Below are 15969 nucleotides of genomic sequence, written 5' to 3' on the forward strand. Positions count from 1 at the left end.
CTGCGGGCCAGGTGAGCGCGCTGCGCCGGGCGAGGGACGGACGGGCTTGGGCGCGGGGTCCCCCTCCGGTCCCCTTCCGTGGCCTTTTTATATCGGACACCTCGGGTGGGCAGAGCTGCGGTGCTCCCGCTCCCGCTCCCGTGGGTGCCCCTGGGTGGTGGGAGTTTCAGTGGAGGCGCCTCACCCTGGGAGGGGATCTGGGCACACACATCAAATGGCAACTTCATCAAGGCACCAGCAAACTTAAAAAGGGTCACGGTGGAGTTTTCTTTATGTAGCTTCAGGCTCCAACTTTATGGGAGAGGGTAGGCCCTAGGAGAAGCCAAAGATTGCCAGGCGGCCCCTCATTTACCCCCAGTCTGTGCTCAGGCTGCAGCATTTGTGTGCATACGCCTATACCTAAGCTGTACTTTCTTACCACCAAGTGCAAGTATGTGTTGTGAAATTGGGTGTAGACAATTCGTGGCTTGAGTCAAAGTGTTTGTAAATTGTCCCACTTGTTCCTATGTATACTTTGGAGCAAAGCTTTTTCAGGGTAACCCCTCTCAAGGTGGATACCACCCTCTTGACCTGATTGCTCCCAGCATCCCTTGGGTGTTAAAGGTGAGGGCTCTCCATCATCATCATTCTCAATTCTGTGTCCAGTTGAGGGTCCTGGGGGCATTTATGAGTAGGTGAAGAAGCCAGGTATTTTATTACATCTGAGGAGTGCTCCCTGTCTTTGTTCCCTCCCTGGGACTTCCTGCACACACATACCACCCCCAGCCCAGCTTACCTGAGGATGCCCTGGGTGCTTTAGCAGAGGTGAGGACAGGTGGAGGTTCTTAGCAGGCCAGAAGCTTGCAGGAACACACGTTTTAACCTGTAGCATCTTTGAGGTGTATGCATTTTAGGTGACTTTGGGGGCTCTGCAGGGGTGTGCCTATCAGAGAGTCATAGGCTGTTGGATGTTGGAGGGCTCCGAGTTTCTCCAGTCTGGCCCCTCTGGAGTGAGTGAGCACCCAGCCTGAGGGTCCATAGAGGGTCAGATCACAGGTCTCCCGACTCCCAATGTGAAATGCGTGTGCTTGGGGGTAGTGGCTGGAGGGGAAAGGAAGGTGCCTCAGTGGTGGTTCACTGAAGGGGGTTGGTGGCGAAAGGCAGCATTGACCTGGCTGCCCTGCTCCCCACATGGGTTGTCATTCCAGGCCTGATTCAGGAGCTTCGACTGTCCCTGACCTATGGCCCATGGCTTTCTGTGCCCCTTGTTCCTCTTTCTCACAGCATCCCCTGGAAGTGGCTTCCTCCCTTCTGCTAGCCTCTCTCCTCTCTGCCTCTGGGAAGGGGGCCCTATCTGTGGCCACCCCGTCCCTCAATGGTCGTTATTGTTTAGTGGCAGATAATTGGTGGGGCCCACTCTGCTATTTTAGAAAGTCCTGGCAGGTATTTTCTCTCTCACCATGTCAGTCTGCCAGCAAATATTTGTTGAGCACTTATTCTGTGCCAGGCACCGTGCTGGATGCAGTAGCAGAGAGAGTGGACATAGGAGTAGGATCCCTGCCCTCAAGAAATACTACAGTCTTCCAGGGGAGTTGGGGTGGAGATGGGGGGAGAAGGGCCAGGTCAGGGAGTGTGAACTATCAGCACTATGGGGTGTGTATGTAACAGGGTCACCTCCCGGAGCACCTTTGCTCTAACCTGGAGCAGGCCTTTAGAGAGTGGGCAAGGGGAGGTGGGCGTTGGGGAGGAGAGGGGCAGCTGAGAGTCAAGATGCCAGCCAGGCAAGCTCAAGTGTGTGGGTGGGAAGGGGGGTTGTGAAAAAGCTGGAGACAACAGGTAGGACCCACCCTTACCAAGGATGATTGGTGGGTTGTCCCTACTCCTTGTCTGAGAAGTCAGTCATCTTGGGTGTTGACCTGAGTTTGGTGGACTTGGGCAGGTACACGTTGAGGGACAAACTGCAGTGGGATGGTGCTTAACCACAGACTTGGTCCTAGGCTCGGCTTGGCCAGTAACAGGACTTGACCTTGGATGAGTAACCTACCCTGCTAGTCCCTACTGGTCAGTTGGGGTGGCTCCAGGAATAGTCTCCACATCGAATTCTAGAGTAAGCACTGGGATTTGACTCCCTTCCTGTCCCCAGAAGGAGGCACTATTGCAGGGGCCATGTCTATTCTCCTTTCTCTTCCCCAACCCAAGGGGCCCCCCTTTTAAGCCATCCTGGGGGCTTTGGGGAGGACTGATGGTCTTGGACGAGTTTCCAGGATATGCCAGGTGGACCCTGTTGCTTCATTCCCCTGCCTAATGGCATGGAGACTGGGACTGAGAACTGGGGAACCCTTTGCTGCCCACCCCACCCCCACCGGTTGGCCGCCAGCCTGGCTCCCAGAGCTGGGCGGGTGCATAGCTGGAGCTCAGTCGTGCGAGTCCTGATAAGGAGACTGCTCCTTCCAGGGCTCTGGGGGAGAGGGCTGGGGCACTGGGGCAGACAGACAGACAGCTAGAGAGTACACTGGAACACCCAGCAGGCCAACTGAGGGGCACCCACCTGGTGCCGGTCACGTCAGTGCCTCTAATCCAAACAGGGATCCTCAGTGACAGGAAGTCCCTTTCTGGGCAGTGCAGACCCTTGCTGCTCAGAGCAAACCCTGTTCCATCTGTAACCTCCTTTGGCACATTGGGGCCAGTTCTCCTCTTTGGATGTCTTCCCATCTGTAAAGTGGTAAGGGTAGACAGAAGCCCTGAGGTCTGACGGGCAGATTTCAGGTGACACTGGCCTACCTCCCCTGCCCTGCCCTCTCCCTCATGGCTTGTCTCAGAAAGTTGGTTCCCTCTGCCCAGCTCTGGTGCTTCCCCATCCCCCGTGGGAGTCAATCCCTAGCACTCCCTCCCTCTTGTGTCTTGTGTGTGTCTTTCTGTCCAGGGAAAAGCCAGTTCACTGAGCTTGGTGCCTATGTGGACGGAAATGTGGAGAAATACTTTAATCACAGTTCCAACCTGTGTTTATAGAGCTCCTTTCTCCTGAAAGTATCCATTAACTTTGGAATAAATCTCCTGCTCTTTGCTTCACCACTTTTTTTTTTCTGTAATTATATTCAGTAAATTACTATTATCCAAATTGCGCCAGGGAAAGAGACAGAGTGAGAGAGAGAACTTCTAAACGACTGTAGGAGGCCGCCTAGGAAAACACAGGGTTCCCAGGCCAGGACTATAGGAATTAGAATGGGCTAGAAAGTTTTCCTTTTATTTGGCCTGGCATTATCCCTTTGAAATGAGATCAATTTCAAGTTGGGCTTCCAAGCCCCCGCCCCACCCCTCTGGCCTGCCCGCCCTGCTCCTTGGAGCTCCTCCTTGGAGGTGAGGAAGGGGTGATAATGTGCAGTTTGCCTCTTGCTGGCGCCAGCCGGCCGCGCTGTTTATCTGGCTGCCGGGGGAATCTGGGCAATTAGGCTCCACCGGCCTTAAAGTGCCAGGAGCTCCCTTTTTGTGTCTCCCACCCTGGGGCTTGGGGTTGAGCCTACGGCTTCTGGGGGAGGAGAGGACAGGCCCTGAGAGGCTACCTCCCCACCATCAGCCACCACTTGGTAAGGTGGAGCTGGGAGGCCCAGGGAGGTCAGTGGAGCCTCCTAAGCAAGATGCTGAGCTGCAGGGATCGGGGGTGGAAAGTAGTGCCCCAAACGGAAACTTTACCAGCCCTGAGAGAGGCTGTGAACTCTTCCGGCTTTAGAATGAGATAGGTCCCAAAAGGCCAGGTATCCCCTGGGGACTAAGCAGAGGCAGGCTGGCTGAGCTGAGTTGAGCATTAGTCTTCTGGTACTTGCTGCCCCTGGCTGACTGCTCTCTCACTTTTGAAGAAAGTTGGAGGAGATTCCTGAAGTTGATGCCCCAGGCTGGATGTCTGAGGGGACTGGAGCTTCTGATCTTTCTGCCTCTCTTTCTCCTTCTCCCTCTCCTTTTCTCTCTTTCCCATTCTCTCCCTCCCTCCTCCATGTTCATTTCTTTCATTTGGGTCTGCGGGACTCTAAAAGTTACTATTTTTAAAAAAAATATATATTTTATTTATTTTTACAGAGAGGAAGGGAGAGAGATAGAGAGTTAGAAACATCGATGAGAGAGAAACATCGACCAGCCGCCTCCTGCACACCCCCTACTGGAGATGTGCCCGAAACCAAGGTACATGCCCTTGACCGGAATCGAACCCAGGACCCTTCAGTCCCCAGGCCGACGCTCTATCCACTGAGCCAAACCAGTTAGGGCTAAAAGTTACTATTTTTAAAGAACACAACTTTTACAAGCACTAAGCTTCTAAGAAGGGCGGGTACAGAGAGTCTGAGGGCAGCTCACACCTTTCTAATCCAACCTTTTGTTTTACATATCAAGTGTCTGACTTGAGTGCCCACCTTGCTCACCTGATTGAATGTCTGGAGCTCCATTCTCCCAGACCCATGGGACCTGGATATATGGAAGTGGAGGTGCCAGTTAAAGGTCACCCAGGCCTGGCCAGTGTGGCTCAGTGGTTGAGTCCTATGAACCAGGAGGTCACAGTTTGATTCCCAGTCAGGGCACATGCCAGGGTTTTGGGCTCCATCCCCAGTAGGGGGCGTGCAGGAGGCAACTGATCAATGATTCTCTCTCGTCAGTGTTGTTTCTGTTTCTCTCCCTTCCTCTCTGAAATCAATTAAAAAATATATATATTTTTTGAAAAGGTTACCCAGTATTGTTCATAGCATTATTCCTAATAGCCCAAAAGTGGAAACAACCCAAATGTCCATTAGCTGATGAATGGATGAACAAAATGTGATATATCCAATGAAATGTCATACAATGGAATACCATTCAGCCATAAAAAAGAATGATATGCTACAACATGAATGAACCTTGAACACATAATGCTAAGTGAAAGAAGCCAAGACACAAAGGTCATACATGTGTACAGTTGTGTGAAATGGAGAGGAAGTAGATTATTTTGATTGCCTAGCATTTGGAGTTTGGGGGTGATGAAGATGTTCTATAATTGGGTAGTGGTGTTGGTCTCACAACTCTGAATATATTAAAAACCACTAACTTGTATACTTCAAAAGAGTGAGTCTTAAGAGTGTGTGAATGATAATTAAATTTTTCAAGAAAAGATAACTTGATACTGGTTCCCAACTAGCCTCCCCCTTTGTTTAATTGAAAGAGTAACTTCTACTTTTCTATGTGGCCTTGGGCTGGTCCTTTATCTTGCTGGATCTCAGTTGCCCCTTCTTTTAAAAGAAGTTGAGTTGGGTGAACTCCAAGAAGTTGAGTAAGGCAAACCTCTGACATTCTAATTCCTCCTGCTGGGGGTGAAGTCTGTAGGCCTTCATACTTTTTCACTTGCCTAGTGTGTAAGTGAGTAATTAGCTTCCAGTCCCCACAGTTGTTTCAGTTCTGTGCAAACTGCTTTGCTGGTGCAAATGGGGGCCTGGGAAAGTCTTTCCCGAGCTTTGACGTTCCCTGCTAACTGGTGTGTCTGACATTTCAGGTTTGTAGATGCTTTCTGTCCCATTCATGTCGTTAGAACCCTGCCACCTCAGGTGTGGCCATGGGTGGTGGGTGTCACAATTCAAGGCCCAGGTGGCTCCTGTAAGAGACACTGAGGTTGATGACCGACAGTGGCTTGACTCCCACCACTGTCCACTGCTGCTAAGTTTCACTTTGGGGACATCTCTGGGGGGCAGCTGTACAGAGCCTCCCACCTTGTGTGGCCTGGGCCTCAGCCTTTCAGATTTTTGCCAAAGGAACCCTAACACAGTAATTGCAGCCCTTCTGATAAGTTAGTGGGGTAGTATGGAAAGGGCCTGAGGCCAGGGGGTCAGTAGACCTGGCTTCTGGTTCTGGCTCTACAACCAGCTCCCTATCTGGCCCTGAGGGAGTCACTTCCACTGTCCAGGCCCCAGTCTTCTGTACAGTGGGAGCACCAGCCTCAAGTCTCCTTCCCTGGGGAACTCTAGCCCTACCTGTGTTTTGACTCTTGTCCTGAGAGGCTGGCTCTCACTCAAGTGTGGTCTCTAGCCCCTCCCAAGTCCTGAGGACCAGTAGATGAGGTGACTCCTACCGAAGGCAAATGACTCCCTCCTTCAGTCCTGGTGGGGGTCTCCTGTGAACACTTTGGCCCTTAAGTCCTCCTTATCCACACCTTTGTCCACTGATGCCCCCAACTTTACCATTGTCCTCATAACTGTTGTCTTAGTCCACAGATGCTTACTGAGCACTTTCTGTGCGGATGATGTGACTTAGCTGGGGTGAAGGGAAAGAAGATGGGGTGCCTTTTGATTACCTGTCTCGTTGGGGTGTAGAGCGGAGTCAGCTTGGGCTCAAATCCTAGTTTTACCATGATTGGCTGGGGGACACTGGGCAAGTCAGTTTTCTCCTCTGTAAAATGGGAATATTGACCATTTTGTCTCTGAGAAAGGATAAAATAAAAATCAGTGCCCGATGAGCAACTCTGTACCGAAGGTCCAAGAGAATAAAAGACAATAAATGAAATTGGAAATGCCTGGCATGGAGGCACAGGGTAGGCTTTCAGCAAATGTTTGCTTCTCTCCCAGTAGCTACTCCATGATTCACTTTTCCTTCTCCCTAAATACTGTCCACAAAAGATGCCCTGTTTCTAGACCTCAGAGCCTTCACTTTGTTGAAATAATTTCTGGCTGGAAAAGCCAGGGTGGGGAAGAGCTGAAGCTGCATAGGGTGTATGGAGCAAAACAAATGCTCCTACAGCTAATTGTGCCTTATTATAATTACGAAAAACACTTATTACCCCTTGTGTCATTACTGATACCTGCCTAATAATAGTTATTACCACTTTACTACCACTGAGAGTTTGTTTTAGTTTGCGATTTGATGGTGTTTAGTTTCATTTAGGGAAAATGAAGGGTCATTTCATTCATGCAAATTGTTACTTAGTTTAGCAAATTGTTACTTCCCCTAAAGCAAGAGGCTAAGGAATTCTTCTGAAGACAAAGTATATGTTTTTAAGGAGGAGTATTTTAGGCAAATGAAAGGAAACCAAAAGAAAAATACCGTAGACAATAAGGAATCACACAGGGTCTGAGCTGGAAGGCAGTAGAGAGCTTGTGTCCCACCCCTTTGCAGAGTGAGGGCACTGAGGCCGAGGGCTGGCAAGGACTGGTTTAAGGTCTCACATCTAGGTAGGTGGGTTTGGCTTCTCGGGTCCCAACCAATATTGCCCTCCTCCTTGCCCTAAAGAATGCTACTTCTGATGCACCTTGTTGGGAAATGAGCTTCTGTGTCTGAGTCTCTGCACTCAGACTCAATTCTGATTAGAGTTGCCAAATTTAGCAAATAAAAATACAGACTGTCAGTTAAGTTTGAATTTCAGGTAAACAACACATACCTTTTTAGTATAAGTATGTCCCAAATATTGCGAGGGACATACTTATACCAAAAGCTATGCCACGGAAATCCAAAATTCAAATTTACCTGAGCATCTGGTATTTTATCACACAACCCTGGCTCTGGCTTTCCCCTGCACCTGTGTTTCTCATTACAATAATAACTGTTAAGTGTTTGTGGAGGTGTTTTTCCACAGTACCAAGAGCTGTACTAAGCATTTTATATACATTATCTTCTTTCACCCACCTGGCAAACCTGGGAGGTCCATATGATTATTGTCACCATTTTATTTATTTTTATTCTTAAGAAGTGTTTTCTTATTGATTTTTTTTTTTTTAAGAGAAAGAGGAAGGTAGAGGGAGAGAGAAACATTGATTGGCTGCCTCCTGCATGCCTCCTACTGGGGGATCGAGCCTGCAACCCGGGCATGTGCCTGACTGGGAAATGAACCAGCAACCTTTTGGTGCACAGGATCGTGCCTAACCAACTGAGCCACACTGGCCAGGGCTAGTGTCACCATTTTAGAGCTGAGGAAACAAGCTCAGAGAAGTGAAGTAACCTGCCCAAGGTTGCACAGCCAAAGGTGGCAGAGCAGGGATTGACCCCAGGTCTGGACCCTATGCCTGGGCCTTACTGCTGAGCAATGATCTTCCAGTGGATTTGGGCAGCAGAGGTGATGGGAGAAAAGGAGGGTTTCCTGTGAGCTGGGTTTATTATAGGAGGAAATCAATAATCAGTAATCTTGTAGAAGAATCCCAATGTGACCTTTCCCACCCTGGCAGTGACATGCTGTCTCCTGTCTTCCAGAATCACCACCACCCCCCTACTCTCGGCTGTCTCCTCGTGACGAGTACAAGCCACTGGGTAAGTGTGTCCTTCCGACCCTGGGGGAGGTATGTCCATCCCGGGTGCCCCTTCATTCCAGCCTCCAAGCCGAAGGGCTGGGGGGTGGGGGTGGAAGCTGGCCTGGCTGCTTCTGAAATGGGGTGAAGTATTACAAACACACCCTCAGTTGGGCCGAAGCAGACAGCCTCTCCAGTGGGCTATTTACATCTTGAAATTCCTCCGCTCATCATTAACCTCTCTGTGACCTTTAAACATGGGCCAGTGGGAGATGAATGGGTTTGGACTTAAGCATCTCATTGGAGGTGGGTTGGTATTTGTCTCTTTTCCTTTCTCTCCCTCCCCCAGTCTTAGATTATTCTCCTTTAGTGAGTATTAATTGTTACTATGACAGATAGGTTGAGCAAGAAGTCACTGTTGAGAGGAGCTATAGGTTTTCCCCCTTTTTAAGCCAAAAAGTTTACCTGAGCAGGAACAACAGTTGGAACTTTTAAGAAAGCACTTGTATTGGTACATAAAGCCCCTGGCCCGGTGGTCACGTCATTTTAGACAGGTCCCATTCAGAGGTAGAATGTGTTCTCTGCAAACCGTGGGGCTAGATGAGCAGCTTGTGTTCTGTGTAAATGTGTGTGGTTTTAAAAGTAGAGATGGCTTGTTTCCTGGTCCTCCTGTTTCCTCCAGTGGAGAATCCTAGTGGTGCGGTGAGTGAGTTTGGCCTTAACAGTACCAGGAGAACAGCTTTGTGACCCAGACAGTTTCCCATGGGACTTAGCTAGGCTTTAAAAGTTAGATGGCGTGGCAGTGATGCTAACACATTCCAACAAGTGACCACAAAAAGTGTGTTTTGTTTTTTTGTGTTTTTTTGGTAAAGGCTCTTCTCAATAGCGTGTGTCAGCATTATCTGGGAGGTCCCATCTAAGTGTCGTCGGCTCTCAGGCATCCAGCCCCGTTTTCCTTCCAGGCCCTCCTGTGGAGTCACAAGTGCCCACCAGGTCCCTCCAGGAGTTTGACCTCCTCTGTCCAGGAGACCAAGGGTGTCCCATGATGGTGTGTGAGTCAGAGGCTTAACAATAGCAAGTTCCTCGTTTTTCTTGACGTACGGTCATCCCATGGATGGAGGAGCTTTATTTAGTTTTCAGGGGAACTGGAAAGGTCATCTGGTTGGACTCTGTCACTTCATAGACGGGGAAATAAACTGAAGGATAGGGAGGGAGGGCCCCCCCAGCTAATGAGCATCAACCCAGGGCTGCCCCCTTTTTAGCTCTCCAGTTCCCCATCCTTCCCTCACAGGCTTGTCTCAGCATTTCCTAAGTTAACATCATTGCACTAGTCGCTTAGAGGGTCCCTAGTTTCATTAGAAAAAAAACACACCCTCAAATGTTCTCAGTAAAGTAGTAAACTCAGTTTGAATGTCAAGGATCATTGCCCTGAGGAATTGTGGGTTAGCCTGTGATGAAGCACCAAAAACTGGAGACCACTTCGCCCTGCAGAGTGACCATTTGGAAGTCAACAGGTGTCCTGGTTATTTTACGAATGGGACAACTGAGGCCTAGAGAGAGGAAGTGACACTTGCTGGTGGTCATATAGCTCAGGGGTCTGCAAACGACAGCTCACCATCTGTTTTTGTATGGCTTGCGAGCTCAGAATGGTTTTTACTTTCTTAGATGGTTAAAAAAATCAAAAGAAGAATAACATTTCATGACATGTGAAAATTGTATGAAATTCCAGTTTCAGTGTTTGTAATAAAGTTCTTCTGGAACACAGCCACACTCACCCGTTTCCACATTGTCCGCGGCTGCTTCCACACTGCAGTGGCAGAGGTGAAGAGTTGCAGCAGAGGTTGTATGGCTTGCAGGTCTGAAAACACAGACTATTGGGCCCTTTGTAGAAAAAGTTGGTGACCCCTGATTTTGCTAAGAATGGAGGTGTGACTTGAATCTGGGGGTTCCGACTTCTAGCCGGGGTCTGTCCTTGGGGCTGGAGCCGTGATGGAGATGGGGAGTGTTCTTTTTCTACAACAGCCCGAAGACACTTAGACTTCTAGGGCCTCATTAGAAGCACCAGATGTGAGGGTTTGCAGAGTGCTTTATGAGGACTTCCTAGCTGCAAAAGGTAGAAACTGCCTGTTGCTGTCACTCTTGTTGTTTCCCAGGAGTGACAAAGCTGTCTGTGTTAGTTCCACAGTGGTTCACTAAGAAATGGGGTTCAGCCTGTGATAATGAGACTCGGGGCGCTGCACACTTTGGGAACATTAAGTATTAAAAGGAACAATCTTTTAAGAAGATCCCACCGAGGCATTGAGGTTATTTTTTCTTTTAAAGAGATTTTTCCATCTGTCCTTATTTTCCTCCAAACACATTTTACCAGCAGATAACTTTTTCATGCCCTGATAAATAGTCCAAGTTATTTTTTGTATTATTTTCTTTTCCTTGCATTGTTGCTTTTTCATAAACAAAAAGTCAGTTCACTTCTAAGCCTTTGTGATCACATGATTCCAAAAACAAAATAAAACCCAGAACACCCAGTCAGCATCTGGCAAGTGGGAAATGAAAAAAAAAAAAAAAAGAGGCCAAATTGGTTAATGTTTCATCTTCCCGCTCTCCAAGCCATGTGGTAAAAGGAAAAAAAAAAAAAAAAATCCTGCAGGATCGAATGGAATCCTAGCTAGCGAGGGCCTAGGCTAACGGTTTGGCCTTAGGACTCCCCAGCTTGGGTGCCTCTCTTGATCCAGGTGGGACCAGCTGAACCAGACCTGGGTTGTGCTGAGTGAGATGATGAAAGTGCTGCAGGCCTCCCAGAACATGCCTCTTCCCACTCCTGGACAGGCCTGTCCCTTAACAGGGACCAATACCCTATCGCTGGTAGCAGGAGGCACAGGCCCAGGAAAAATTTTCCAAGTCTGCCTGCCCCAAAAGGCATTGGCTTATTAAGCTAGCAGCTCAGTGTTCAAGAAAAAAAACATGCAAAAGATTTTCCTTTTCCCATCTAACGGCACTGCAGACAGGGGAAAACAAATAATGCACGCCATATGAAGTACTTAAAACTACTCACACAAAAATGAACACCTTAAAAAAAACAACGGTCCAGGCATTGAAAGTCGCTCTGTGAGCAGGTTGGAATGTTAGGGAGTGGAGGAGGGGAGAGGAAAAAAAAGTTAATCTGGGAGCAAACGCTTGAGCCCTTAATTAGAGGGGTGTAAGCGGGACAGAGGGAGGATGGCTGGTAACTTGTTAAAACAGTTTCCCCAGCTCCAGCGGGAGGAAGGAAGGAAGGAAGGAAGGAAGCAAGAAGGAACAACTTCAAGAATTTTAATGGTTGTAATTAAGTATAGCAACTATGAATTGTTTAGGGGCTTAATTTAACCGTACCCAGGGAGGCTCCAAGTTGCTACTTGCTCAGTCCCCTGAACTTGGGTTATTTCTGTGGTCAGAGCAATTGCAACTTTTTCAGGTGCCAGGGCTGCAGTAGTTGGCATTTTCCAGAAGAATTCCAGGGCTGGCTGGCCTGGTCTCGTACAAGTATGGGACAGGGTTACAGAGTGGCATCAGTTGGGAGGGACACCCTGCCCTTTGCAAGCACTTGCGTGCACACACGTGCACACAGATGCACGAGAAAGCCGGAACGGGAGGCACACCCCACAGCCAACTAAGTTTTCTTTCTCTTTCCTCCCGTAGATCTATCTGATTCCACATTGTCTTACACTGAAACGGAGGCCACCAACTCCCTCATCACTGCTCCGGGTGAATTCTCAGGTTGGCATTTTTTTTTTCTTTGCACGCTACTGTTGCGTTGAACTTTGCAGAGGGGGACAGGTGGGAGTGGTGCTGGATGGAGGCCCTTTTGATATTCCCACTCCTTTTCTTTCCCCCTTTCCTCCCAACCCTTAGATGGGAAGACTGCCCATCTCTTCATCACTGGTGTTCTTGGGGTTAAGAATGAGACCTAAAGATGGTAACCTAAAATGTCTGTCGATCCACGTTTTAACCAGTTGTCTCTACCTTGTCTTGTGGAAGTGAGTAAAGCCCAGTACAGCTCTTCATCTCTCATTTTAGCAAGGGATCCTGTTCTCCCAGCTGCTGGGAGGCAGCAAATGGATGTGTTTGTATACATTTCTCTACATGGGTTTCTCCTTCCGTCCCCACTCTGGGGAAGGAGCTATGTGAAGGGTCAGAAGGGGGGGAAATGGAGTGGGTGGAACAAGCTTTCAGGAGGGTCTGGTAAGGAGGGAGTTTGCCAGAGGCCAGTGGTTTCCCTGTCTTTCCTGGAGCGGCGGAGGCTGGGCTCCTTTGCAGAGAGAACACTAGTTTGGAGCTCCCACCCCTTGCAATTAAGAGTTGGCCATAGGGACATTCCAAGAATATCTGAATCAAGCTTTTAAGAAGTAAGAGGTTGGTGGTGACTTGGGGGCGTAGAGGGCCGGGAGGGACTTGGGTGCCAAGGTCTGTGGGACCCTTTGGGACAGCTGGGCCTTGTGGTCTGGCCCTATGCTCCATGAGGTGACAGCCCCCCAGGCTGGAGCTGCATGGCTGGATCTTGGCTTGAGGGCTTCTGTCTGCATCTGAGCTGTCTTTCCTCTACCCCACGCTCAAGTCATAATAGCAACCACAGTGACCAGAGCTATTAAGTGTTTACTTTGGGCCATGGCCGGTACTTGGGCCCTTTACCTGTATCCTCTCAGAATAGCAGTAAAGGGACTTGGCCAGGGGCACCTAATAGCAGAACCACTTGTCACTGTGCTCCTAACCACTGTTCTGCCTTGTCCCCCCACCCCCTACTTTTCTGCAAGGGCTGAATGTACCCCGATAAACTGAAGTGACACACAGTTCTGTCTGTCATTCTTGCCGCATTCTCCCCATGACTCTACATGAAGCTGGCTGCCTGGCCACTTCCCATTTGCAGACCCTTCTCCATCCATTCTCTGTTCCGTCACAACCATGGGAGACCATAAGACTACATCAGTTTCAAGGATAAAGAAACTAGAAGCTGGAGCAGGAAGTGACTTGTGGAGGGTCACATTCGTGAGACTCAGGGCACAGCTGGCACTGGGGTCTTCTGGATCTTACTTGCCTTTTGGTTTCTGGTGGTCCCTCTAATTGGGTCACTTTGTTTTCTTCTCTGCCTTTTGGCCCTATTTGGTTATACTGCCTTTTCCTGAAAGACCTAACCAGATGAACACAAGGAGTAAACATTTTGGATGTTAGGGAGTAGAGGAGGAGGGAGAGATAAATCCATCTTTTTTCCTCTGTGACTGTGGGGATGAAAGCTACATATAATTCTGAAGAAGAGGATTAAAAGTATGTCTGAATGCATGTGTCTGTGTCCCTGATAATCTTCGGAGTGGGTTTAATTTAGTGGATCACATTGGCATTGGTTGGATGGATAACCCTACCCTCTGTCATTAATGGTGGAAACTCCAGTGTGTGGAAATGGCTTACAGTTCACGGTGTATTCATAGTCATAGTCTCTTCTTTAAAATATATATTTTTGTTTGATTTCAGAGAGGGAGAGAGAGAGATAGAAACATCAATAAGAATATTACTCGGCTGCCTCCTGCAGGCCCCTCATGCAGGCCCCCTACTGGGGATCAGGCCCGCAACCCTGGCATGTGTTCTGACCTGGAATCAAACCGTGATCTCTTGGTTCGTAGGTCAGTGCTCCACCACTGAACCAATGCGGCCGGACAGTCATAGTCTCTTGATCTCTGTCTTCCCGGAGTGGGCCGGGTGTGTAGCCGGCTCAGCAGGAAGGAGCAGACTCCATAGCACCTGCTTGAGGCCCCTCCCCCATCTGGTTCCCAGGAGAGAGCGCCCTTTGGAGGCTGGGGGATCTTTGGAGACCCTGGGCCATTGTGTTTGGCTGCCTTTGGGGTCCAGTGGGGTCCCTGTTAGTTATTCCAGAGCAGTTTTTGGTCCTGGCCACTGAGCAGGCCCCTGCTGCTCTCTCCCGTGGGCCAGGACTTTATGGTTCTCATGAGAAAATTTGGCATCCAGTGGCTTTGTAATTCTGAAGGGGTCGGAACTGGGGAGGAAGTTTGGGATATCTGATGGGGGAATGATTGAATGGGGTCTGGTGGGCTTTTGTCTGAGTTCCAGTGGTCCCAGTAGCCAGTGGTGTTCCCCATTGTGGTCATCCAGTTCCCTTCCAGGGACCACATGCGTCCCCCCTCCCCCCCTCCAGGTTTCACTTCACCGTTCAGCTTTCCAGTTTACTTGTGCTGTGAGGGTCTGAGGACTCATGGACTGGCACTGCCCTGCCTCCAGGGATCTCACAGACTTGGGGCTTGGTGGCTGTCACACTGAAGGACAGGCTCAGGCTGGGAAAAGGCCCAGAGCTGTGCTGGTCTCTGGATGGTGAAGGCAGGAGTCATCCTGCAAAGATGGAATGCAGGGTTGTGCCCCAGGGGCAGGGTGGGAGGCGAGGTGAGAAAGGTGAGGGGAAGAATGTGTTGGGCTGGGGCCAGGGCCAGGGCCAGGGACAAGGTGTCTGATATTCAAGGACAGATAACACTGCTGTTGGTGACAACGTTGACATTTATTGACACTCACTACTTCGCACTTTGCTAAGTGCTGGTCATTCTTCATCTCTTTGACTCTCACAACCCAGAGACTCAGATGCAATTCTCCCTATTTTATAGGTGAGGAAACTGAGGCTCATTGTTGGGCCAGCTGCCCAAATTCACAAATTTGTGTGTGTTAGATGTGGGATGGGAGCCTGAGCAGTGACTGCCCAGCTCTCCCATCCTGAGGGCCCTGCCTAGCATTCTACAGCAAGGGTTCCCATCCCTGGGAGACACACCCTGGGGGGCCATATAGGTGATCAGAGGAGCCTGGGGGCAGCCAGTCCCAATTTTAGTACCAAGGATGGGGGTGAGGAGCTGGCTGGAGGCCCTGTCTCTGTGCTCTTCAATGTCACCACCAGGCAAACCTTGCAGACCACCCAGAGCGCTGCCTCCGCCCCCTCAGCTGCCCAGCCCACTCTGTCTCCCTTTGTCCTGAGAGCTTGCCCCTTCTCAGTGCCTTGGGATGGGTGTCCTGCCGGAGTGGGGTGTTTGCAGCCCCACGACAGAGCTGCCCTTGTTTGTCTTGCACAATGACAATCCAGCGCCTGGGTTGGGGCTGTCTATTTTTATCCAGTCCAAGGTCTCCGCTTCACTTTCCTGTCCTGTTGTTGAGGCCACTTTAGAAGGAATGGTGGGAATTTTGAGGCTCAGTCACAGCCAGGCAGGCAGGAACTCATCGGCGGGGGGTGGGCAGGGCAGGGGTGGCAGACCGGAGACTGTCTTGTTTCAGCTCTCTGCTGAATAGTTGACATAATATTCTCATCTCATATCTACATCACCTCCAAATTTAAATCCGAGAGCCTTCACACTCTGGGTTCCTTGCCTAACTCAGGGCCTGGGGCGCTTTCCCCCTAAAGGTCTGTCTCCTCCAGCCATCTTCCTCTCTGTAAAATCTCCACCCCTTTCCTATTTCCTTGATTTCAGTTTAGTTCCGGGAGGAAAAGCAAGATTAGCTAGTTAAATTCATACTAAGGTGTAAGTAGCTGGTAGGCAACCCTCATTCTGAGCAATTTAAAGGCAGAATATGCCGTAATTCAAAGAATTACAGGATGAAGGGCCATGTGGGAATGGCCATTCTGAGGAGGGCTGAGGGAAGAAGGCAGGTTCTCTGCTCTTCAGTGCTCTAGGCTAGAAGAACAGAATGAGCAGAACACAAGGAGCTTTGTGCTCTGTGAGACAAGGAGCAGCTAGGCCAGGCTGGGTGCTGG

At 49.6% G+C, this 15969-nt stretch overlaps 1 protein-coding gene across 1 annotated transcript in view; it reads left to right on the forward strand.

The window, feature by feature from the left end:
- The first annotated feature begins 6 nt into the window (after positions 1–6).
- The window catches only part of SMAD6 (SMAD family member 6), a 79218-nt gene continuing 63255 nt past the window's right edge, over positions 7–15969 (forward strand). Inside the window, exons 1-5 of the mRNA XM_014536295.1 lie at positions 7–11; positions 8167–8223; positions 9931–10057; positions 11653–11720; positions 11877–11954. Coding sequence (XP_014391781.1) covers positions 10047–10057; positions 11653–11720; positions 11877–11954 — 157 coding nt within the window. The 5' untranslated portion in view covers positions 7–11; positions 8167–8223; positions 9931–10046. The remainder of the gene's footprint in view (positions 12–8166; positions 8224–9930; positions 10058–11652; positions 11721–11876; positions 11955–15969) is intronic.

This window comes from Myotis brandtii, unplaced genomic scaffold (genome assembly GCF_000412655.1).
Source record: "Myotis brandtii unplaced genomic scaffold, ASM41265v1 scaffold160, whole genome shotgun sequence".
NCBI lineage: Eukaryota > Metazoa > Chordata > Mammalia > Chiroptera > Vespertilionidae > Myotis > Myotis brandtii.